Genomic DNA, 27269 nt, shown 5'->3' with positions numbered 1-27269 from the left:
TAGACACCGGATGCGTACAGGTAAGGGCAGATCTTGAAGTGAACAGATTTTCCGATTTTTAAATTCCAAATTGTTTGTTTTTCCTACCATGTCGCAACTGCCGGCAAACAACGGTTTTTTTTGCATCAGTCCGGAAATAAAGAGGGACCACAACTGGCATGTCAACGCGCTGCATCCGGCACAACCTAGGTGCATTCGTTTATGAGGGTCGGCTCTTGGCATTTCGCTCGCCGGAAGGTTTTTTCCCAGGATCGAAATTAATTACTTTCAATAAACGAAAAGTGGTAAAAAAGTTCTGAAAAATGTGAAAAATAAATTAAAAGTGAAGTTATTCGTGTATTCTAATTAATGATCAAACATTCCCTTAGAATTTGCAGAGAAAAAACAATAATTTTTGAAATTTCAGATCCGGGTCTCTTTTCTACCGGTTTTTGCTAAAAAAATGAGCAAAAACTGCGGCGGCTAAATTTTTCTCTCGTTTGCTAAAATTTTAGTTCGAAAAATTTGCTAAATTGATTGCTAAGTTTCTAGCTGGTCAAATTTGAGCAAAATTTTGCCAATTTCCGGCCTCGAAAATTTTGTGTGTAGATTTGTCGTTTAGCCACCACTGATTCTTTACGCATATTTTCGAAGAGACATTTCGAATTTACTGAAAAACCACGTTCAACATTCGCGTTGCCATGTGAAAGACAGCAGATAATTTTGACGATGTTGAAGAATTCTGGACACTTGGCATTTGCTGGCACTCCAGCAATCCTTTATCAAATTTATCGCCTCTGGCAATCACGCCGGAATACTGTCGTACTGCTAAATCTGCCGAGGATCCACTAACGCGTTCAGTATCTGTCAATATACCTTCACAGTAAATTTTTGCCTCGATTTCCAGCAAAAAAAATTGCTGGAAACGTTCAGCAATCCAAAATTTTGCTGGAAACCAGCAATCGGTTTTCCAATTGCTGGATTTATCAGCATTCGGTTGTAGTCTTGTCATTTTTGCTGAAAACTCAGCTATCGGTTTTCAAATTGCTGGTCTTTCCAGCAATTGATTTAGTTTGCTGGAAAATCAGCATTGAGTTGTCAAATTGGAGTCTGTTTGTTTTCGTACGCTGAAGCAAGGTGAGACTTTATTTTACGAATTTTGGTCGGATTAAGATAATTATTTTTATTTTTCTCTATATTCTAGCAACCAGGCATCAAGTCAAGGGTGAGTTTTTATTGGACAAGTTGATAAATAGATAAAAGATACTTATCAAAACTTTTTTTTACAGGTGGCGGATGATCAACACTTTGGCACAAAGCTGCCACCCCAGAACCGATGTTAGAAAATTGTAAAAAATTGTGTTTCTCGAAATAAATAAATCCCTTATTGAAAAATGGGAGAAAATAATTGTTTTTATTGCCAATATTCTCAATTTAATTTTTATTGAGATATAAATTTGATACTAAATACGACCGGTTGTGTTGAAAGAAAAAGCTGATTTCCAGCAATCTGGTTTCCTGATTTTCCAGCAATTTGAATTGCTGGAAACCAGCATGAACTTTTACTGTTTTTTTACAGCAATTTAAATTGCTGGAAATTTTGCTGGAAAGTCAGCGGGACAAAAACCAGCAAAATTTTGCTGGTTTCCAGCAAAAAAAAATTGCTGTGTTGTCAAAGTTTTCTCAAATCGTTTTTTGGCCAATTTGATATCGCTGCTGATAACTGCCGGATCAAGGCAAGAGGCGGCCTTGGTCAGAGGATAAGTTAATGGCGATCGCTTCATTAACTTAAGTACAATTGCCTCCTATGCATTCGATACGAAATTGCAGAACTTGATTTTCTTTGAGATTGAGGCATTTTTTCATAGCATTCTTAGTGTCATATCCGAGAACAATGTCTTTCGATGGTAATCAAAAAATCAAAGGGCTAACGATAATTACATGAGCAACGTACACTGAAGTAAATTTTTAAGCAGATAATAAACTATGACGTTTCAATTTCTTCAAATAAAATCAGGATCATTATTTTTTCCCTGATTGGTGGAAAAATTCCCTGATATTCCCTGATTTTCCCTGATGCAAATTGAATTCCCTGATTTTCCCTGATTTTCCAGGTTTTTCCAGGTAGTCGACACCCTGATAAAGCTAGCATGTCTGAAGTTTTTGGAAAGTTCTATCGATGGGATCAAAAGTTACGCGAGTCACAATATTTCGATTACTATAGAATTTTGGACGATTCATGAGAACAATATCGTGTCCATTCACATATCAGTCAAACAATGTTTGGCAAAAGCAATGAAGAAAGGAAACAATGGAATAAATGATCTATTTATGTTTTGAAATCAGAATCTCGCGATATTATTTTGATTTTTTGTTTGAAATAGATTTACTGGTTGTTAAACATAAAATAGGATTTTTCTATGGAAACATTCGTCCAAAATTCTATAGAAATTGCATTTCTAGGTTCATGCCTGAAATATTGTATCTCGCGTACTTTTGATCCTATCGATCGAACTTTTCACAAACTTCAGACATGCTAGCTTAATATTTCAAAAATTACTCTGCAAAAAATCAATAAAAATGTAGCGTAGTTTCTGAGATATTGCAGTTTGAATGGTAAAAGTCCAAAAAGTCCGATTTTCGTAGAATTACTGTATCTCAAGCCACACAAACTCCAGAAAGCTCAAATCTTATGGTATAAAAGTGTGATAATTGATCTATTTAACGCAGAAAATTTGATCAAAGAATATCATCAGAGTAAAAAGTTATGGAAATTCAAAGTCGAAGTGCGACTTTTTCCCTCATTTTCCCGATGGATTTTTTCCGACTTTCCCGAACGAGTGGCTCCCCTCAAGTTAAGTATTTTGTTTTCTTCATTGAAAATTTCGGGCAAAACCCAGGAACTATTTATAAAAAAAATTGAAAATTGAACATTATTAATAGAAACACCTCGGCAAAATTTGAATCGCATTTTAGGCTTTCGAAAAAAAAAAATCAAAAATGTTTTTTTATTGGAAAATTTGATAGTTTTTAGGCGCAAAAACAAAAATTATCACGAAGAAACCGGACCTCCGGACATTTGCCAAATTTTGTATTAGATATTCGGGCAACTCTGAGTGAAGCTGCGCAATCTGGAAAACTTATTCCGTATACTGTTGTGTTCAAAATAGAATGAAATCGCGTCAAGAAGCGCACTCGCTTCCAAATTTGACCAGCTGCCATGTCTGCCTGGATTATTATTTTTTCATGAATTTTTCACAAAATCTTGTTTAACTATCCAACTAACACTCCAACAAATTTGAAGACTGTACTATGACTGAAAAAAAAAGATACAGCTATTCTTTTAAACATTTTTTTTGCATACCATCGAATAACTTTCTGGAGTAAAAGTTAGGTTTGAGGATTGATAACTTGAAATGTACAGCAAGAGTCAACGAATATTTAAAATCTAAAGATATATTTTTCAAAACCTTCAGTAAATATATAGCGATTTTTTAATGAAGAATTTGGATATCCCATACAACATTTGAATTGCTATTTGTGACAATAAATACAATCAAAAAAAGCTATGGGAGGTACCTTTTAATAAATTTGAAATTTTCATACAAAGCTTGCAGCGGTCCAATGTACATATATTTAGCACATGCATGACACTAGTCGAGGCAGTCCGGCTGGCTTCAATCCACAATCTATTGTACATCAGGTCAAGGTTAGTTACGATGTCTTGTCCAACCCCTTCCAATCTCAGGAACAGAGTTAGACCATTTCTATATAAATAATCTTACCTCTTTAATGATGCTGTAATCCTAATAAAATATTGGTAGTACCTAGCACAAATTACATTAAAGTTGGATTTTTTTAACAAATTTACAGAATAATCAAGTAAGATATGAATTGTTCCATTTGTAGGTACTAGGATTATATTCGCCTCAAATGATAACTCTGGAAGTGTCTTTAAGAGGGCCAATATTTTTTCAACTGCCAATTGGAAAAAAGAATATTGAGAGTAATTAGACTCTGAGCATTTACACTATTACTGCAACTATACGAAACGTTTTCATGAATCCGATGATTTTAGGAAAAATTCCGATTTTATCGATTTTTTCATTATAAATATCGAAATACCGATTTCCAAAAACCAGTAAAACCGACAGCCCTTTAGAGCCATTAGACTGCGATTCTGTAATAGTGACCTGTCCTAAAACTCGAAAAGAGTACATACTATGAAGATATATAAAAAAAATCTTCTTAAGTTATAGGAAATGTACAAAAGGCTTTGAACACAAACACAAATTCATAGGTTCGAAAAAGGTATTTGGGTTTAAGAAATGAAAAGTGAAAGTACGCTCAAGCTTCAGAGTAGTATTTTTCAATATCACTATGACATTTCAAAGTCTAGATTTAAGAAAAAAATAAAAAATAGAATAAAAAAATTACAAATAACTTATTTTAAATGTTATTGTAATACAAGCTCCGTAACAAGAAAAAAAATTGTAAAAACAATTGTAAAAGTTTCAATGAAACGGTACCAGCTCCCGTGTTACACGTTCGCTTGCACATTTCCATATTATAAAGATAAGTACAACGTGTGCTACTAGCCTTACAAGCAAGCACAACACCGTTTTATCTCTACTCAAATATTTCCCGATTGGAAAGGTGCCAAGCACAATCGCTGCTCCTTCACGCTTCAGGACTTCGTTAAAGCAAATGCATGTAATAATACCGAAATTCGATACCTTTTCCATCATCATCATCAACAGAAGCAGTCTGGGTAGGTACCATCACCAAACCAAGATCAACAAGCTTATATCGTTACAAATCGCTTGGATCCGTCGAATGTGGAGCAGCAAAGATCCCGATTACGAGATTTCGTAAGATCGCACCCTCCTCCTTATTCAGATACCCACATCCATCAACGATACACAACTTTGATATAAATTCATGGAAGAAAACTGAACCAAGACGAGCAGGAGAAAAAAAGTGGAAAAATTCGTATGCCCAATGAGTTTCCATTTCACTGCGGCCAGTAGCACATCATAGGCGAGGTAAATTTTTCTGCGTGATATTAAAATTTTACTTGTTGCATCGTTTTTTTTTTTCATTCATCGCACTCCAGATTTTGAATGCGGTAACCGGAAAAATTGCTCGGCTATGCCACGGTGTGCGATCGAGCCAACCTAGAGAGGCTCCACATCATGACACGTTGCCAATTAGAGCAGACAAAGTTCCCTCTCACCTTCCCCACTTGTCACAGTTTCAAGTACTCGATCGATGCAGACACCGAAAGAACCTTGACACTTTCAGTCAGCAACAAATAGCAATGGCCATTCTTAATATGAAACAAAAAAAAAACCACAAATACCTGGTCCTCGCGGGGGCAATTCCTCCCGATGGTGGGTCGTTCCATTTCCGTTGGTGTAGCGGGAGTTCTGTCGTTTCACCATTTTTAATTCGTACTAGAGGGTTTTCAGTCTTGTTCGATTGTACAACTACTTATTGAATGACCGATCAACGATCAACGAAAGTTTTCGATTGGGATTTCGGGAGGTAAAACTAATAATAACAAGAACCGTAAACGAGTCTCAAGAGATCAAAAAAGACACACTGCAGGAGACTTTCGGACCTAGAGCAGCCTAAAAGTAAAAACCCGTTGATCCAGCAACGCCGACGCGACTGAACTGAACTTGTGGACGGCTCCAGACGGCTCAAGAGAACTCCAACTCACGTCGTCGTATCGCATCTAGAGCGCTGCTGGCTGAGCCGGGGAGTTGCTTTTTGTTGCCCACTGTTGTGAATGGCCCTCATGGCCGTGTGTTGCCAACGTCGGCTAGAGATAGCCCCAATGAATGGACGACTATCAGCCAGTCAGTCAGCGGAAGATACGCTCCTAGAAGCAAGAGAGCGCCGTGCATGCAGACACATCGAGAGAAAGGTGAATGGGCTCGATCCAGTCACTGCTGCATAACACAATTCGAACGGACTAGGTGGCAGACATACTGAAAGCATAAGACGTGTAAAGTGAGCTTAAAGCGTTCACGAGGCGCGAATCGCTGATGACCAACCAATCATCATCATCATCAGCAACTAGTGAGAAGGTGGAATTCAGCGGCTTCAAGTGGTCATTCAAGTAGCCGCAGCTCGGTTCAATTCGTTCATCTTGGGGGAGTTAGGGTTGGGCGGTAGTGTAACACAGATCAATAAACTTTTCAAATTTTAAAATAACTTTGAACTCAATATATTAACCCTAAACCGCTCATGAGTGTCAATATCAGAGTGGCCAGCGAGTTTCCATTTCCAAATTCCCGGTTTTCCCGAATGAGATTTTATGATTTTCCTCGTTTCAAAATGCGCAAATAAATATGTCTATCAGGTTTTTTGACCAAAACTGAAGATATGTTTATGGAAGTTGAATGTAAAAGTGTGAGAGGATTTAATTCTTTTTAGTTCAATCTTGAAACTCAAAGTTTATTCGAATTATAATGATCGTAATACGGTAGGAAAATAAATCTAGTTGTCGAAAATTGTTACTTTCTTTTAGTCTTTCATACCATCTTCGTTTTTATAAGAGAAACTGCTATATTTTTATTATTCACATGGATAAATCATAGTTTTTATATGATGCCATATAATACTTTTAAAATTTCAAGTTGAAATTCTAAATTTTTCTATTGAAATCTACTGACTGATATTCTGATATTTTTTCAGCTAAAGCTCTTAAAACAGATTCAGATTAACATTATTTATGATAAGTAATCCGATATTTTATTTCGGTTCTCATATTGAATATTGAATCATGTTTTTATTTGGATACCTTTAACATTTTTATTAGAACGCGTTTTTTTTTCCTTTATTAATACTAAAATACTTAAACTAAGGCTCTTGATATTATATCATTTTGAGCCGACCGCTTTTTTGATTCATAATTAATAGTATTTATACATGATATAAAACTAAAATTATTTTCTTCTGTATTTGTTTTCGATTGGTTCAGCAATGTCTTAAATTTATAGATCACTTTTTCTTGCATTTCCTCCAATCCAATCAGTGTCGTTTTATCCTTTGGGGTATGAATTCTCCTCTGGATATTCAGAGTAGTAAGCCAACATTTTTTATGAATTCGAATATGAGTTTCATTGATACCATGTCCTTCTGACCCAGAATATCACGCAATGGTGTCCCAAACGATTGAGAGCTTCTCAAAACATCTCGTTCAACAGAATACTTTGTACAGTACCATATCACATGATCAATATCTTCATATCCATTCTCACAGTCACAAATATTTGTATTTGATAGATTTACTCTAAACAAATGACTTGCAAGGTTGTAATGATTAGAAATTAATCTGGAGAAAGTTTTAATAAAATTTCGCCCTAGGAGTTTGTTATAAAACCACGGTTTTTTATTTACTTCAGGCAAAACGGAAAAACAAAACCTACCAAATTCACTATTAAACCACTGGCTCTGCCACATAGACATGGAAATTGTATGTGCAATAGGATATAATTCTTGGGGTTGGTAAAACGCGTCGAGTTCTAGATTATATGTCCTATCTCAAAAATGCTTGTTTTTATTCGATTTTTGATGTAATGTTAAAAAGAATCACACAAAACTTGTTCGCTTTTTACATCTTCTGTCTTTTGTACGTTCACCAATTAACCGAATAAAATGGTGGCATCTTTTTTTCTGGCATTTTTCTTGCATGGGACAATTCCCGATTTTCAAAAGTTAAAATTGAGCTAAATATGGAAAGAAAATATTTTCGAAACCAAATAAAATAAGTTTTTCGAGGTCATGTCGTTTGTCAGAAATTTGATTTTGATTTTTGAATTTATGTTTTTGAAAATTTTTTGTGTTTTAGTACACACAAACAATATATTTGTTTTCTTTAGATTTTTTTCAACGTTTCGTCAATCAAATGAAAATTTAAAGTATGGTTATGATTATTTTTGATTTTTAAGGTACTGTAAACTAAATTGAAAACAGCTGAAAATAAGTAAAGTCACGTAAAAAAAATTCTCATTGTTCAATCTATTCAAAAACTACCTACCATTGATCATTAGATTTTTGTAAAAATAGCTTTGCAGTTACTTTGTCGACCGAGGTACGACTTCATGGCAGAATAGCTGAATTCATATCCCTCGTTTAACGTTCTACTAAAATTAAATTTTTTGCATCAAGTAATCCGATATCCCTCAGTGTAAATGTGTTTGATAGATTTCTACTAATTTTTACAAGTTTCGTTTCAGTATGTTGTGTTTTTCTGAAAAAAATAAAATGAGCTCCTGATGTAGACTCGAACTTCGTCAATTCTGGACTAGTGTATAATAATTCCAGTTATAAGATAGATGATAAGCTTTAATCTTAGGTGTTGAAATGTGGATTCAATAGAAAACTGTCTGATTTCAACATATGAATTCACATCACAATTTAAATTTTTAAATTCCTTTCACTTATTCCTTAATCCAGATTTTTAAATTCTTTTTTTTTCAGATATTCGCAAAGAAAGTGCAGTATGGTAAAAATCTTAAATTAATTAACGCTATAAAACGCACAGTTGTGAGACGTTTATTTAATTCAAATACATATTTATATTCGCTCAAGTGCACAATATGCTTGAGCTTAGAAAAAAGCTAAGTTTGTGGTCGAGACATCTCGATTTTTTCAAATATTCTCGAGTTTTCCCGGCATTTTACTCATTAATATAAAATCCCGACAGTTTCCTGTTCCTCCCAAATGGTTAACAGTCCTGGAATAAACGACTATAGATTGTAAAGTTTCTGAGAGAAAGTTCAGTCATGATGAAATGTATGTATTTTAGGATTGAATAATATCCATAAAATTTTTCCCGGTTTTGATTGAAATTCCCGGTTTTCCCGGTTTTCCTGGTCTCATTTTAAATTCCCGGTTTTCCCGGTTCGCTGGTCACCCTGCAATATGAAACTATTTGAAGTTCGGCGGCTTTTAACTTTATCCGGGTGCATCCAAAAGCAATAAAATTTTTCGGGAACCCTAAATGAATTCTGGGAATCTTTAATTTTGCAAAATTACTTATTTTTATGGACGCACCCTGAAAGTCCAGGAAAAAAAACCCCTAATCAGACCTTGAATGTCAATTTGACACACCTCGCTTAAAGCCGCTATAAAGGGTGATACGGTCAAAAATTTGGTCATCAACTTGACGTATTTCTTTCAATTTTGCATTTAAAAAATCTGAACACCCCTCATTTTGAAGGTGTGTGTGTGTAGAATGTTGCTCCTATTTTGATTTTGGAATTCACTCTTCAGTTGTCAAAATGCCGTCCAAGGAAGAAGAACAGCGTATCAAAATTTTTCTCGCGCATCGCGAAAATCCGAGCTACTCGCACGCAAAGCTGACAAAATCGCTAAAAGTTGCCAAATCAACCGTTACCAATGTAATTAAAGTTTTTGGGAAACGCTTGTCGACAGCCAGGAAGTCTGGATCTGGGGGAAATCGAAAACCGGAAGTCGCTGAGACGACAAAGAGAGTTGCCGGTAGTTTCAAGCGAAACCCTAACCTCTCTCTCCGAGATGCCGCTTATAAGCTGGGTGTATCGTCTACAACCGTACATCGAGCCAAAAAACGAGCCGGACTATCGACTTACAAGAAGGTAGTAACTCCAAATAGCAGGGCTGGTAGCGGTTTGACAATGAAAAAGTAGGGACTTTAGTGACCAAAATTTGAAAAAAAGTGACCAAATAGTGACTTTGAGGACCGAAAAAAGTGACCAAATAGTGACTATGTAGAACGAAAAAAGTAACTTTGAACTACAAATAATGTGACCAAATCAGGCCCGTGCGAAGGACCCGTCCAGGGTTTCGAAATTTTGATAAAAATAATATCAATACAACAAATAAAAATTTGAAAATGAAAAGGTTTTCTTACACCGTTTGTCACTCATGTTCAACACACAAACTAAACAAAAGACTGATAAAAAAAATTTTGGAAACATATTACAATGAATGTTTCAAATTTTCGATAAGTCAAGAAAGTAAGAAATAAATTAGTTTCTAAAGAATTTCTTAGCAAATTTAAAATTAAAAAATCTGAATTCTAAAATAAATGTCCAATCTTGTACAAAACTTACCATGAATAGATGTTAGGAAAATGATAATAATTGTTAATTTTTATTCATCTAAATTTGGAATTCTTTTCCTCATTTTCAACTGGAAGTTTAATGAGAAATTCCGCTGTAATTTTTTAATTTGAACAAAAAATATTTAATCACGATACAAAATGTGAATTACCGATTACTGAATAAGAAATAAATTTTGAACAGAATTTATTCAATGTTTGATGGTTTAATTTAATTTGATAAAAAGAAGAATATATTTATGATTATTTTAAAAGTGCCAGTTATATAAGCCAGACATAAAACCTTTAATAAAGTAAAATTCTCCAGTTATCAAAATTTCTTTTTTGAAGCTTAAATAATAACTTCATGTTCCACTACACTGACACAGAAATGTTAGAAAATGAGTAATTACGTGAATGATAAAAACTGATGAAAAATTAAAAATAACGAGTACAAAACTTTTGTTATTAATATTGAAAGCACAAATCAAGTACAAATTTAGTTAACATTGCGTATTAAAATTTATTTTTAAAGTTGCTACTTAGAACAATTTTTCAAACTTTTTAGATTAATTTAAAAATCATGATCGATCCAAATTTTGAGTTCCAATACAAAAGGTTGACTAAAAAATAAAATCTACAATCAAAGTTAGTTTCAATTCATGAACGTCAAACAATGTCGTAGATCGAAATGTCTCAAGCCAAGGGTGATTCATGCCGAAATTCCGCCGGAGGCGAAACAATTTCTAACTGACTGATCAAGTAATTAACCGTTACTACCGTCAATATTAACACGCGCAATTCAAATTACTCTTTCATTGGTTTATTTTCGGTGAAAAAAGTGACTTTTGGTGATAAAAGTGACCATTTTTCGGAAAATAGTGACTTTAGTGACCAAATGATGAAAAAAGTGACTTTTTAGTGACTGACCCAAAAAAAGTGACCAAGTCACTAAAAAGTGACTCGCTACCAGCCCTGAAATCGCGATGATAAACAAAATACGACGGCCAAAGCGCGATCCCGGAGGCTGTACATAACGATGCTGACGAAGTTTGACTGCGTGGTAATGGACGACGAAACCTACGTCAAAGCCGACTACAAGCAGCTTCCGGGACAGGAGTTTTATACGGCAAAAGGAAGGGGAAAGGTAGCAGATATTTTCAAGCACATGAAACTATGAAAGATCGCGAAGAAATATCTGATTTGGCAAGCCATCTGTACCTTTGGCTTGAAAAGCAGCATTTTCATACCTTCCGGGACTGTCAACCAAGAAATTAACGTGAAAGAGTGTTTGAATAAACGTCTGCTGTCTTTCCTGAAGAAACACTGTTGTTCCGTACTGTTTTGGCGGATTTGGCATCTTGCAATTACGGTAAAAAGGCCATGGAGTGGTACGCCGCCAACAACGTGCAGGTGGTTCCCAAGGACAAGAACCCTGCCAACACGCCAGAGCTCCGCCCAATTGAGAAATACTGGGCTATTGTCAAGTGGAATCTAAAGAAGAACAAAAAAACTGCTAAGGACGAGCAGCAGTTCAAGGCAAACTGGCTTTCTGCATCGAAGAAGGTGGACAAGGTGGCTGTACAAAATCTGATGGCAGTGGTTAAGCGTATGACCCGGCAATTCGGATTTGGAAAAGCGGAAGCCTAACTGAATATTTTTCCTGAATTTTATACTAATTAACTTGAAAAAGAAATTTAATTTGGTTTTTTAAATGAACGATTTCATCGATTTACACGCGTTTTCCCTTGACCAAATTTTGACCGTATCACCCTTTACAGAGCTATTATCAAAATGATATTTCGCTGATCTTCTTCTTTGCTTAGTCCTAAATTATTAAAAGAATGCATAATAGTTGTAACTTTCGATTGAATTTGAGTAAAAAACGTTCACTGAAAATCCAATCGGTTCACTCAATTTGTTGCCAACAGCAGCAGAAAAAAAACCGTTGAAACCGACACAGTGAAAAAAAACGTCAAAAATTTCAAAATTTTTCATTTTTCATTTTTGATCCAATATTTTGGAGCATTACTTGCCTACACTAGGGCTTTGTACATCCAAAGGTTGCTATGAGAAGCGTCGTAAATCGAATATTTTCTTAGTTTTTATAATAAAAAGTAGTTTTTTATTACAGAATATGAGTAGCGAATAGAAATACGAAGAACATGTTACAATGTATTCGGGTTTCTAGCTTATGTACTCCGCATACTCGGTCATTTTCCTTAGGATGCATATTTCCCCGAAATACCCTACAAGCTGACAGTTTAGTCACCAGTATTTTATTTTCTAAAACTTTTGGATATATTATTTCTAATTGGATTTATACTTTTTACATGGAAACGAATCCTTTGATGGATTTCTTAAAAACGGAACTGCGTTATTTTTTCGATAAAAGATTGCAAAAAAAATTAATTTTTTTAAATCTAATTATTTCATTTGCTTGAATTTCAATTATGAGCTTATACTGAAACAATCTACAACCCTTCGAAAAATACTCTTTTCGGAGGTATGCTCTTGTTCTGGCGCAACGATTTCACGGCTGTAATTGAGCACAATTTTTCCGTCAATCCAAAACCAAACGGCGAGCACATGGCTCCGAATGTTCAAACACCTGTTTCAAATCTTGACACGTTACGCCGAACGCAGAGAGGCAATGCGTGACAACAACGAAGAAAAAAATCTGTTTTCCCAGCTGACACATTTGTTACCAACCAACCAACCATCTTTCGCTAGATGTGTGCCTTGTTGGGCAAAGAAAAAAAATTGTACCTAATTCGTTTTGAAGTTTTTAATTGTGTTTCTTCTTTTGTATGTATTCCTTTCTAAAAGATACCTTTTTGAAATTTTTAATAATTTTAAATAAATAAACCAACGGTAGAAAAACCAACCAAGAGAGGCATTACCTAATGACTTGGTGGAATAATAATAAAGAAAATAATAAAATTTCACATTGCGTCACATTTGTTTCCAAATGATTTGATGAGCAGTAAACAAATGGGGCACAAAATATAGCTCTGTAGGTATAAAGGAAAAAAATACAAATTGCAATGACGATTATTAGACCGACTTTAATTAAAGCATTTAACGCATTTGTTTCTTTCACATTGAAGGTTTGCGTCAAGGTAGCCGAAATCTTTGGAAAATCTATAAAATAACTAGCTGTCCCGGTGTGCTTTGCTACACTTTTCAAAAATAAATTAAATTTGTAAAATATTATTTAAATTTTGATTTTTGTAGGCATTATGTTAAATCAGACCTCAACAAAAGAACAAAATAGAAGCAACAAATTTAACCCTCCAAAGCTGTTCGGGTCAATATGACCCGAAGCGCACATTTCAAACATCTTTATCATCATTCCAATATACTAAAGAACTGCGAATTTTGACAGACCAAGTATGTTCTATGAAAATAATGATCAGATTAATGACAAAAAACTAAAATTTGAGTTTTGTAAATCGGTTCATTGGGAAATGGAATAAAACTAAGCAAAGCCAAAACTGGATGTCGTTTTTTTAAAGTGAGATTTGTTTCTACCGGAAGATCTGAGATAGCGGTCAAAACTTTCATTGGACACCAACATATCTATACATTGCCGGATAGATGGATTCTTGACGATATCAAACATCAATGAAACACTTACATACAGAAAAGCTGTGAGAAGTTATGAGTATTTTAAAAATAAAAATGATTTTTCGGACTTTTTACTTTCTGAACCAGTTTCTGATAACCTGGTAATACATATCGACTTTGTTTTCAAATGATGAGTGATAAGAATAAATTACCTTCACAACGAATATAATACAGTGAAAACCCGATTTTATCACCCCCATGATGAATTTTAGAGTGATAAATCGGGGAGAATGATAAAATTGGGAGATTTTGAAAAAATGATTTTGATCCGTCATTATCTTATAAATTACTGCAAAAACATATATTAACCCAATAAAACAGTGTAGAGGTTTTGTAGTAGATATTCCCTTTTTTGACATAGTACTAGTTATAGGTCCTTTTTACATCAAAACATCATACAATATCGGTTTTAGGCATCTTTAAACACCTTGTTTCGACCGGTGGAAATTAAATAATCTTTTATGGTTCAAATCCTAATGATCTTATTATTTCTTTTGGTTATAATTTCCTGAAGATAAGATTCAAAGCTTCCGTTTAAATCAAAATAAAAAAAATGTGCCTGTCACATATTTCGCCTCTAAAAATGCCTGGATGACTCGAGTGATTTTCCAAAATTGGTTCCTCCAGGACTTCGTACCAGCAGTACGCAAATTTTCAGCCGAAATGTCTATTCCTCATAAAGCTGTGTTGTTACTGGATAATTGCTCAGCACATCACATGAATGATGAGCTAAAAATCGATGATGGTTTGATAACTGTTTTTTATGCCTCCAAATTTGACTGCAGTGATTCAACCCATGGACCAGAATGTAATTCAGAACTATAAACTAAAATATCGTCAAAAACTTTTGCTACATGTCATGGCTCGCGAAATCGATATCGGTCAAAGCTTGAAGAGCTTAACGTTGAGGGATTTATGTTTCTGGATGCACGATGCTTGGAGTGAAATAACGCGTACAGTAATCCAGTAGTCATGGAAGAAAATTGGAATTATTTTAAATCACAAACTCGTTCACGAAGATGTTGTTCCCTTGATCCATTTGATTGATGTTAACAACCGCGATAAAACTATTTTGCCACAGGACTCTGAGGAGAGTTATGTAAATAAAGCATTTACGGATGAAGAAATTCTGAACATGACGCTGGATGATCAGTCAGCATTAAACAAGCCCCTCGAATCATTGGAGCCATTATAAATTTCGGATGTAGCACCAGACTCAGAATCAGCGGCATCTACCCCAAATGATTCATGTGAAATTTCAAGAAACATAATTGATGTTGAAGCTCTACGTATGTTGGACGACATAGTTGATTGTGCTGATGCTTCAGATCTCTTTATAAATGATGTCATCTTCTTGCAACGTATCAGAGAGATTGCTTTGAAGAATGCTCAAACAAATAAAACACAGCTCTAAGATTACTTGAATATGTTCTTTTATACCATTATATTTAGTTATAATTGTATTCAACAACTTTGATTTAGTTTAAAATTGTAAAAACAAAAAACCTGTTTAAAACTTGACTTTTTTGTATGAAAATCTTGATACGTCCCTGATCAATCATCTTCACTTTCAATATCGATGTAATCATCCATCAGTTTTGTCCTTTCAGAATGATTTCAACCCTAAGATGTTCAACGGAAATGAAAAAAGGCGATATTTAGTATTTTTGCGTTGAATAAAAAATGATGACAAAATCGGGTGGAAAAATGAGACAAAATCGGGGGTAGACAAAATCGGGGGCAGACAAAATCGGTGTGTGACAAAATCGGGTTTTCACTGTATGACCAAAATCCGTTAACATTTACAGCCAGGAGAACGGAATCAATCCACAACTCAAATTTCCCCGAAACGGATATTTAGCGAACGGCTTTGGAAGGTTAAAATGAGAGCTGCAACTGGAGTTCCGAATTGTAATAAAAAGATGATTTCATATTATTTACTGAAACTTGATCCCTAAATTTGTTTTTCAAGATCTGAAATTTGAACTCTGTTTTTAAAGCATCATGACTACTTCAATTATGCCACAATTTATGTGTTCCCAATCAGCACTTGTCATGGTATAAAAAATGTCAATCTTAATTTTCAATAAAGGTACACTTTCATATGCTTTAGAAAAAAATATGAATATTAGACCGCTGCAAAAAAATGACATTTTGCTCCCGTAATTTGAGAAGATTTGGTTTATTCCTGAGTTAGCTCAACGCGTTTCAATTTTGTATGGAAATTTTTATGGAAGAAGAAATTTTTGCACATCAAATCATCCAGATTCGTAAACTTCATTTTTTGCTAACATGACAAGCAGCTAAGCATTTTATGACAAAAGTTATAACCATTTCAAAATAAAAAATCTGAATCTATTTAAAAATATTTAATAATGGCAGACTTCGCTTGCTAGAGCTTTTAATAATTTGATGAAATGTATTTGTCCCGATTATTGGAGCAAGTGAAAACATAACTTATTTTAAGATGCGTCAGTGTATAAAAATAATTTAATACTTGATCCTGTTTGTTCGTTTTATCAAGTATCATTGATATATTTGCCGTTTTCCTGCAGTATACATTTATGTTTGGTACTCCACTCCATTACTGAATGTTGTTTAAAGCTAAACACTTAATTTACAAAGCCATTTGAGATTTTTGAATATCCGCTTCAGTTTCAACACTTGGGACTTTCTGAGCTTTCTAACATAATGAATCATTTTGAAGATGAAATTCTTAAAAGGAAGATGTTTCCACTTGCCCCACCGTGTGAGTAGAGAGGAGGGAATATTACTTGAGGGGATATAAAAAATTTCTCAAGAAAAATCATTTCCAGATGAATAATAGTTCTAAAAACTCACAAGATGCATTGCATCGTCACGTGAAATCGCTTTTCCGGACTTTTCTAAACTGTTATCATTCTAGAAGTCAACCAATTAACTTGAACATAAAAAAAAGTAACAAACAGTCGCAAATTGAATTATTCTCAAAATTCATATAATTTGATTTGATCATTAAAAAATATAAGTTGTTTGTGTTGTGATCGATTACTTCTGTGACGTGATTTCACGCCGGAATTGACCATCTTGACTTCAGTATATACCACTTTGATTTCTTGTTCTCTCTGTGGAAATTGAAAATCGAAGTCTTCAAATAAGTTGTAGAGAAAAAAATAACCCACAATTTGATGTGCGCAGCTTCTCGATTGAATAACAACGAACTAAGTTATGCCTTTTTAAAGTTGTAACGTGAATTTACTCAGTTTTAACAGAACAGGGTAGTGGACTGAACTCACGTCACGAAATTTCAAGTTATTTTCTGAACCATTCTCTAGAGTCTTTAAATTTGACGTACACTTTTAAAAGTGATATTTTGTTTTTCCGAATTGCACAATCGTAAATTTTCAGTATATTTTCTTTATTTTCTTATTTTGACTGGCACTTGAATAGCAACATATTGAATTAAAATGACTACTGTTTCTTACAGTCTTCAATAAAGATTCACCAAAAAAAAAATTTCATTTTAATTTTAATATTTTTTTTTAATTTGAAAATAACTATCTAACTAAAAGATCAACTACATTTTATACGATTTGTAAAATTCGACCATCTGAAGGGTCAAAACAGCATTCAGAGCATGTTCCCCTTATAAAATTTAACAAAATATCAAATTTTGTGACATGAATTCACTTATTCGTGATGTTGTAACTCAACTGGATTCCAACCGATTTCTATGAAATTGAGGATTTCATAATCGTTTCACTATTTTCAAAGAAGATCCTTTTTTGTTATAAAAAGTCAAAGTTTCCTCGTAAAATTAAAGTGTCCTTATTATTTTGACGTGAAATCCCTTATTATTTGCGTCTATTTTTGTTCGCTTTTTAAAACTACCCCATTGGATATAAACAAATTCTTTTTTCTACACAATAAAGCAATGCATAAAAAAAATTTCCAAAACAAATCAATCCATATCTTTTAATCAATTGTTTTGTAAAAGTTATTTACACTTTCTAATAAAAAACAAAGATTTTCAAAATTATATAATAAATGTTCAAACATTTTCTCTTTTTGCGTTGGTTTTGTGCGATTTGATTTATCAAAACTATTAACAAGTTTGAGTTTTTGTCTATACGCGAACGGAACAAAAGGAACAAGCGCGTGGAATGTGTCAGAAGCGGATAAAAAGTCTTTTTATACAACCAAAATATGTAAAACAAAAACACATTTTTCATGTTCAGTACATACTTGAATTGATATGTAAGCAAACAGTAGGGGAAAATTGATAAATTTTTCTTATGTTCATCATCTTTTTGGAAAAAAAAATTATAGATCGCTGTCTTTTGCATTTTCTGACAGCGTGTAATTCCAAGTTTATATGCTGCAAAAGTTAGATCGATACATGAACCCGTAGATGAACTAGAAGCGTTTTCGTGGGATTAACAAAATTGTGATATTTCGAAAATTAAGCTCATTTCACAGTTTATAAGTGTCAGTCAAAAAGAATTCTAAAAGATTGTCTTCTACCCTGTATCCACTGCACCCTTTAAGGCGCAATTTTTCAATTTTTAGATGAAAGCACTTTTTTGTAGGAAATTATTGGATAAATTTGAGATGTACCGAATATTTGGTTGGCCGAATATTCGGCGCCGAATATCGCCAAAAAACCGTTAAGCCGAATATTCGGCTCACCGAATAGTTGAGCTAAGTATTCGGCCGAATAGGCCGAATACCTACTACTGACTTGTAATTTTTTCAAATAATTTTGAATAATTTATAGAATATCCAAAAGTAATGTTGTAAAAGCTACACAATCATTAAAAATTTATGGTTTCAGCAAAACATCTAAGGTGTATGCGCGTATCTTTCATTGATGATCGTACAGGAGGATGCTGAACGGTATCGGTTTATACTTTGATTATAGTTTATTCCAGATTTTCTGGATATATTCAGGCTTGCCCATAAATCCAGTAAAGAATCCAGATAAGTTAAATCTGGCCGGGATGTCCAGTCAATACCTCCCGAGTTTTGTTCGGGTTAATTCAGATTATTTGCTAAACCAAATAAAAAACTCAAATTCCTCTACAAAAATTTTTATATTTTGTGTTCCATTTTTCAAAAATTTCAATATATACATAAAATGCCTGACCGTCTGGATACGTGTGGTTGAAAGTATTGTATGCTTAATGTTAAAGATCATCTATCTTTTCAATAACTTTTTTAAAGATATCTTGCCAAAATTCGACCTTCATCTAATTCAATATCAGAGACGCAATTTCAAATAGCTTGGCACCTGTTTCGACATGTTTTATCCCAGATTTCACAGGAACGAAATCTCTTTAGTGATAAACGCCATAGAAGCGACTAGTCATCTAATGTCTTTTCAGTTATTGGTGACATTTTAATTTCAGAAAGACCCCTACTCAAAAATATCTTGCAAATACATCATCCAATACTATCATCTGGATGAAAATAATCGACTAAAACATAAGGGACGAGAATATGGAAGAAATAGAAAGCATTGAAATTATCGTTTAATTTATTTTCATTAAAAACTCAATAAAATGTGCGACCGAATATTCGTTTGGCCGAATAGTTGAAAAGGTTAATATTCGGTATTCGGCCGTTCGCCGAATACCACTATTCGGTACATCTCTAGGGTAAATATTAGTCATTGATAAATATTAGTCATTGGATAAATATTAGTCATTGAATGAATATTATTAATTTCGTGCTTAGCAATGAACAACATTCATTCAGTCCGTATAAAAACAATAACGAATTTTTCTGTGTAAACTTGATAAACAGAAGTCTCAAACAAAAAGATCACTTTATTTCCGTTCTATTAAAACCGTGAATTTTCTAGCAGAAGTAGCAATACATTTGGATGATTTCAAGTATTTCATGAAAAACATTCATACTATTTTTTTCAGTGCGTTTACGGCTGTATTCAGCCGATCCAATGGGTTAAAAGTGTACTCAGTACCTTTGATAATATGGCCGCAAATTGAATGTCAAGACGGTCTAAGTTGGTCTCGCGAATTAACACCACCAAGCGAAATTGTCTTGATTCGCTTTTATGTGTCTGTCTTGAATTGCTGTGTATGTACATATATCTGAATCCATGGCTCGGGTAGGAATAAAATCTTCACCAAAATTTACGTTGCACCTAAATAAATAAAAGATTTTGTCGAGATAACCAGATGAACCATATTATTTCTGGGTATGACTGGATTTGTGACGAAAAGGTGGTTATTTGCATTGTCAGATTCTTTTCAAGAAAGACCCAGGACTTAAAAAACATATGAGCTCCAACTTTTCCAATTGCAATACTTTTCTAATATAATTAAGATTGGTTCTACCGTCAAGTGTCACTTCATTAGATCGACAATTAACGACGCCCGTGACGGTCAAGCGCATCTGCTGCCTAACTATCTACATGGCAGCAATCGATAGCATCAAACACACCAAAAGGTAGCTAGAACGCGGATCGCAGCTCGCAGTTTGCAGCGACGAGACGCCTCCTCTAACGACGATGGACGTTCGACGCTTCTTTTGTCACATTTCTGGCGGATGATTTTTACGTAACTTCCAAGCTAGCCCCACCAACCTATAGAATGTGAAAATGAGAATCTATCTAGGTATAACTTTGATTGTGTCACCCTTCGCGTCCGGTTGTCTTCTAGCTAGCTAGCTAGCCGTGTGGATTTTTTTTTTGCTACTACTCATTCGGACGAAGCAACGGATTGAACGGGATAGGATAGGTGCTTCTCGTTTATTAGTGTCGTGTATAAGCATCGCACTTCAAATATCACACATCAAATCGCAACACACGGCGAGTTGGCAATTTCAGCAGCCATAAGCTAAGCCATCCCCATATTCTGGCTTTCCCGATTCAAGTTGTTGTTGGTTGAGTGCGCTGGTGCATTTCCGACCGTGAAAAGAGATTTAAGATTTGCACAGGTTTTTTTTCGCATTTCGTTCAGAGCGTTTTCGGAATACCAAGCGCCCTTCCCTCGAACAAGAAAAGTGTCCACCGCACAATTCCACTAGCCGCACGCCATTCGTCTCCATTGAACCGTACCAAAGAAGCGATCGAGCAGTTCTTTGTTAAATGCGACAACGACGACGTAATTCAAAAGTAATCGATCACTATCCGGTTTCCCGCGAACAAAATCACAGATTCGGATCATTTGCGATTGACTTGGAGAAATAAAGAAATCTTCAGTGGTCACACTTACATCCCGCTTTGCTGGTGAGATCAATCTCCCGCAGCAGCTTCAGATCCTCCAGGGATACCATTTTCCGTCGGTTTTCTTCTTGCTTGGGAAAATCGGTGCACCGAATTCAATCTGACTGAGCAGATGCTGGAATCGCAAAACCCTTTCCGAGTAACACCAACCCAACAAAATTGCCACCCACTTACAATCACTCGCGAGCGAGATTTTTCCAGCGGATTTTCCCCGGGGCACGAATCGCCACTTGTCTTCTCGATAACGCGAATGGCTTTTCTCGAGCTGAGCGTAAGAATCGCACTTCACAAGTTAGGTTTTCCGCCCGATCCGAGTTGTTGGATGGAACCTTTCACGGTGTATTCGCTCTCCGTTTCTTCTCTTAGAGCAGTTGCGCCAAGATCGGTGGCGTTCGGCGCATTCAAGATCTCGCCAAGAAGAACCTTAATATAGAATTCAATCTCGCCGCTCGGTAAAGGGGGTTCGCAAGGCTGGCTGCTGACCGAGGAAAATCGGTTTTATTAATAACTTTTTTCCTTACTCCGGCTATTTTCGACTAAGACTAAAAATTACGTTTCGACCGACCGCCAAGACTGCTCTCGGAAGTTCTCAGCACGGAGAAAATTCAACTCGACCGGCTAACACCACCCAGTCAGTCAGTTAGCGCTCGTGAGCAGTGATTTGAATTTTTTTTCCGTCTAACTAAGCTCTCTTAGTCAAAGCAACAAAAAAAAAAAAAACAGTCGAATCGAATGCAACAAATCCCCCCGACATGTGTGATGGATCTGCGTCACGTTTTGTTTGTAGAGATGCCGTGTGATTCACACATGGCCCCAAAGTGTAGGTACCGATACAGTGCAAGAGTTGCCGGTTCCCTCACACGATCACAGAGCTACTAAGCTTGGTTTTAGCGCTAAACAGAGACGACGACAACATACATACTTTAGCTCAACGATCCCGCGAACAGACTTCAATTCAAACAACGACTATGATGATATCGCCAACGGCTGGATGGTGCAGTTTTATCCACCAAATTTATTCGTTATCTCTGCACCACACGGGTAAGGTATCAGGTATCAGGTATCAGGTAATTACAGATACAGATGATAACTGTTAAATCACTGCAGTCCATTGTGAATTTGAAAAAAAGTCTAACGTTAGCGATCGAAAGAAATAAGCAAATGTTATCGAACGCAAAAGTAGGACTTAAAAGTTCTGAATTCTGAAGCAAGTTTTGAATCTGAAGATCATAATTAATATATGACCATGAATATGAAATCTGAATCTGTTATCTTGTGGAAACATTAATGCATGAAGAAATTGGAAAAAAAACTTATCAAGACGACAAAAAATACAGCTTACAGTCACTAACCAAGAAACTTAATCTTTCCCCGATAATCTCAAATACAAACAATATTATTGTGTTTTGTTAAATTTAAGGGAAAACGTTTGATCACACGCTCGAAAATGATCGTTGTGAACAAGGACATCGTTTTCTAAAAACATGCCATCCTTAATGGATTTCTGTAACACCATAGAAAAAAGTGGAAATTTCTGCACGACGATAAAATGCACACGTTGGTTGTCTTCGAAATGGTTTCAACAAGATCATCGATAACGCGTTCATCTTAAACATCAATTCTATTGATTTTTTTAGGTATGATTCCAAGTATGATAATGTAGAAGTGTTGTGACTTGTGAGCCTACTTGGATGAATAATTATACTGAATCAAAGCAATCGAAAGATTCCATTTGATTCAACCACGGTATAAGAAATGTTCAGATACCGGTATTTATTGAGCGGTTACGATTGATGAATGTGTACGATACACATTCAGCAGTTTCCCTCCTTTAATTATACCAATTAGGGAAGCTCCTAATAGGTAGCAAAAACCTCCGAATACTCGGCGCAGTGCCTTTGTCTATTTTTTTGGGCCTACCTACCCCATTTTGGGTGTTGGCTGGAAGTGCTTCATAATTTTCTACCTCATTCTGGGTTTGTCTGGTACATTATAGTATGTATTTCATTTTACATAAGAATTTGAACAACTAAGTGTGACCTGATCCGGTGTCTCTCTTTATGAAAATAACTGATTGTTGATTGAAAATTCCAACGCTATCCGAATTGCTATTCAAAGATCGAATCAGCGAATCAATCGAGTGATAAAATTCACACATGGGTAATGCTACTGCAGATCTAGGATTCTATGAAGGATTTTCTTCTTTGAGTCAGATCTAGCTATAGCCATGTGTTCCTCGAATCTATCTATCAGTTCCCTTTTAGTTTGTCCACCCTTATCACAGTCGGAGCTACTAGTGTTGTACACATCAGATCTATGAAGGAGGTCTACTGGATCTTTAGTCGATCCTTAGATGGACTTCAGATGATTATTTGAGCTAGTCAACACTAGTTCAATATCAAACTTTATCTACTTTTGCCACAAGTCAAGAGCGTTGACACTGTTGAACTCCATGGAACTTCGTTGAAACTCCTTCTGAATGGGAGTTAAAGTAGTGAAAGATTTCCTTTGAAGCAATCTTCCTTTTTTCCTTAGTTTGGCTTGAATGGATCTACATACTTTGGTAATCATTTTTATTAGTCGTTTGGAAAATATATTGAAGCTCCTTTTTCTTTCTTCAGCTGAGAGAGGACTGGACGAGTGGCTGGAGGTGCAAGGTATGACCCTCATGGTATTAGTCGACTTTCTATAAATTTCGATTTGGAATGGGCTGTCTCTTCTTACCAGAAAATCTAGGAAAGATAATTTCCTGACTTCTTTGAATTCTTTGAATTTGATATTCTTTTGCAAACTGTTTATGGATGTTAGAAGTTCTTCAATCTTAACTGCATCAAATTGAAATGAAATTTTGTACACAGGAGTTTTATGAGACGAGCGATTGATTGCAGGTATCGAGTTTTGGAATAGGGGTCGTCTAATGGTTTTCAAAACCAGATAAATAGTTCATTTCAGATGTCTAATTTGGGATCGGGGATCAGAAAAAGAAGTCGTCAATATTAATTGTTCCATGGTTTTGTAATATTTACGTTTTTATGCCTCTGATCAACACAAAAATTGAAACACGAAAATTTTACAGGAGAAACTCTAAGTGTTTTTGCAATAATAGCTTTATTTGGCATGGGATCGAGAAGAAAAATCATACAAGGAAGTTTAACAAAAAGGAATCTATTCTTGGATTGAAATGTGTAATCAGAGGACAAAAAAGGGGTCATCCACACTAACTATTTAATGTTTTTGTAGTAATTTTGTTATGATGCATTGCAACGAGAATAAAATTCACGGACAATCGATTTCAGATTTCAAAATTGGTATCAAACGACAGAAAAAGGATTCTTCATATTAGGTAAAAACCTGTTTTTGCAATAACTTCAGGGCCGGATTAAGCCATTGGAGCCCGAGGCAATTTTTCTCGGGGGCCCCTATGATTCTTTTTTTTTTAAATACTATCCCAGAACATTTTAAACGTGTAAAAGAACTGGAAATGAGTTCAGTATACTGTCTTCAAATAGACACGTTGAAGATGGTTTCTGGTATCTTCAAATAAAAATTGTTAATTAATCACGTGCAAACATTGCGAAAGAGTTGAGTAATTTCTCAAAAATGAAAGCTCTGAGTTGAGCTGCAAAATGCAAAATTTTATTCAAATTATTTTTAAACATCCTTATCACCAACTAGAATTTTCTGATTTAGATAAATGACCGGATAGATTTTTTTTTTGTAGAAGTCCACCACACTCTCCCAAAAGGCTCAATGGAGTCCCTTGATAATGGACGCTACTGTTCTCAGCATGTCTGGCAGCAAAATGATAATAAAAGTAAAAGCGAAATGGTTAAATTTTTCATTTCATAATCGATCGTCTGGTTTGTGCTTTATCGAGAATATTTACCCAATGACAATTGGAAAGTATCATGAAGATTTGAAACATAGAAAAAAAAACCCAATTTAACTTCTATAAAGATAAGAGTTAAATATAAACTTAAAATCAGGATATAATTCAGTGTCTCAAATTTAAATCAAAAGTTCAAATCAAGTTTTGAGAAACAAAATATGAATTAAATTTAAAAAAAGATTCAAAGTTAGCCAAAGCTGAAATTGCACCTTATGTGTATTTAAATTTAATATCTTTTTCTTTTTAAATTCTTTACTTGTGACGGCTTTGAGGAGCCAAACTCGGGTTTTGTTTGATTACAACTGTGTGCTTAAATCTAGTTCACTTTTTTTTGGAAAAAAAGGAAGACAGATAGAGAAATATGAAAATAAAAAGAATTATAGACGAAGATCGAGCCCGAAACCGGTCGACAAAAAAGTAATTTTAAACCATTTTCCGTTAAGAATGTTAAGTATCGTGTCCTGTAATACGTTGTGTGTTTTGTGTCTAAAAGATCAATAGTTTTAAGAAAAAAATATATTTCAAACATATAATCCAATTCCATCACAGTTAACACATCCCTCATTGGAAAATCTTTATATCTTTGAAACACAAAAAAAAACGTTTTCATGTTTATGAATATGATTCTCATCAGATAAAAAATTGTTATCAAATTGTTAGAAAAATTAATTAAATTAAATTAAAACACAGAATCAGTTATCATTGGAAAATGTCAGATAATGAATCCAAATGGGTTTAGTACCTTAAACAAAGATTCTGAGTTCTCAAATTCCAGAAAAAAAAACATGAAACTGAATTCAGTAACTGAAGAAACAACACAAGACTTGAAAATCTGAATGAAATGAATCTGGAAAAGGGTAAGATCTAGAGACATAGAAATATTCATGTTGAGAGAATCACTCAATGATATTAGCAACTCAACTATGAGATCGTTTTTATGATAATTTAAGAAAGAACGATCGTTTGGAAAATGATATGCTAAAGTCAGGATGCTAAAGTCAGGAGACAGCAATTGAGATGGAAATTCAATAAAGAAACTCAGTTCTGTCGATGGTACAATTTAAGCATCTGCAGTTTTAGCTATAGATTTTATTTTCAAAAATAGGGAAGGAAAATTGTTATTTTTTTAGCACAGTGAGTCAGTTTTGGCGAAATTTGCTGTTTTTTAGAGCAGTAACCCTTACTTGAAAAGTTAAGGTAATAATAAACCTTTTTACTGTGCAAGCCGTTTGTATGTAATGAAAGTGAGAAGATTTTTTTTCTTTATTTTACCTGTTCTGTACAGAATATCCTACCTGACATGTTTTGATAAAAAATGAAAAATTTGAGAAATTTTTCCTCATATTGTTCTTAATTTTTTTCGATTTTCTAATTCGGTTTACATTATTGTAGCCCAGATTTTGGGTTGAAAATTTTGAAATTCAATACCAAGAATTTGATATTTCTCAGCCCTTAAAACGCAGGATAACTGCTAACTCTAAGGGGCCCCCTTAATTTATGTAAGAGAAAAACTATTCTAGATATTATTTCATGGGGGCTCTTTTAGTTCATTTTTATATGATTTGTGCTTACGTAAGAACTTTAACTATACACATAACACACGACGTATTACAGGACACGACACATAACGTTCTTACTTAACGGAAAAAGGATATAGAGTTACCTTTTTGTCGACCGGTTTCGGGCTCGATGTTGCCCATCTACAGGACGATGTCCGACTGATTACACAAAGGATAATTACAGCTCCAGTTTCATACTTGATGTAGAATTCGTCGAACGCAGTTGGCATTATGCGGATTTTTGTTTGATCAGGTTGAAGAGAGGTGAAATGATCGGCGGCTCGTCTTCGTTCATCATGTTTTCCGTACAAACTTCCTAAATTTGTCTCAAAGAACACAAAAATGCCGTTGAGAATGGGAGGATTAATGAATCGAGTGTTGCCGCCCACACAGCAGAGTTTGACCATTCCGTCGATTGGAAAAAGGTCAAATTTAGGGAGTTTGTACGGAAAACATCACACCTGAATGCTTGGGAGTCGATGTTCATCAGCACCGCCGAAAAACCGTTGATGAACGAAGACCGCCGATCATTTCACCTCTCTTCAACCTGATCAAACAAAAATCCGCATAATGCCAATTGCGTTCGACGAATACTACATCAAGTATGAAACTGGAGCTGTAATTATCCTTTGTGTAATCAGTCGGACATCGTCCTGTAGATGGGCAACATCGAGCCCGAAACCGGTCGACAAAAAGGTAACTCTATATCCTTTTTCCGTTAAGTAAGAACGTTATGTGTCGTGTCCTGTAATACGTCGTGTGCTCTTTTAGTTGTTATATTTAAAGTTTTCATTCCGATTTTCTATTAATGATTTCTTTTCATAGATGTTTTAGAAATTGAAGAAGCAAAATTACTGTAATGTTAAAACTATTTTTTCCCTCGGGGGC

General features: G+C 34.9%; 1 protein-coding gene across 4 annotated transcripts in view; it reads right to left on the bottom strand.

Annotated features, from left to right (window-relative positions):
* LOC129759651 (reticulon-1-A) overlaps positions 1–27269 on the bottom strand; it is a 71945-nt gene that overhangs the window by 20242 nt on the left and 24434 nt on the right. Inside the window, exon 1 of one of the 4 annotated variants that reach the window (XM_055757162.1) lies at positions 20923–21539. The exons of 2 other annotated variants lie outside the window; for them this stretch is intronic. In XM_055757162.1, the coding sequence (XP_055613137.1) occupies positions 20923–20983 (61 nt within the window). In that variant the 5' untranslated portion in view covers positions 20984–21539. Of the gene's footprint in view, positions 1–5341; positions 5662–20922; positions 21540–27269 lie in introns of those variants that run through there. One more of the 4 variants, XM_055757160.1, reaches the window with a different exon arrangement.

The sequence above is a fragment of the Uranotaenia lowii genome, unplaced genomic scaffold (assembly GCF_029784155.1).
Source record: "Uranotaenia lowii strain MFRU-FL unplaced genomic scaffold, ASM2978415v1 HiC_scaffold_23, whole genome shotgun sequence".
In the NCBI taxonomy this organism is placed as follows: Eukaryota; Metazoa; Arthropoda; class Insecta; order Diptera; family Culicidae; genus Uranotaenia; species Uranotaenia lowii.
Note: the sequence above shows the minus strand (reverse complement) of the source record. Positions and strands in the feature narration are given on the sequence as shown.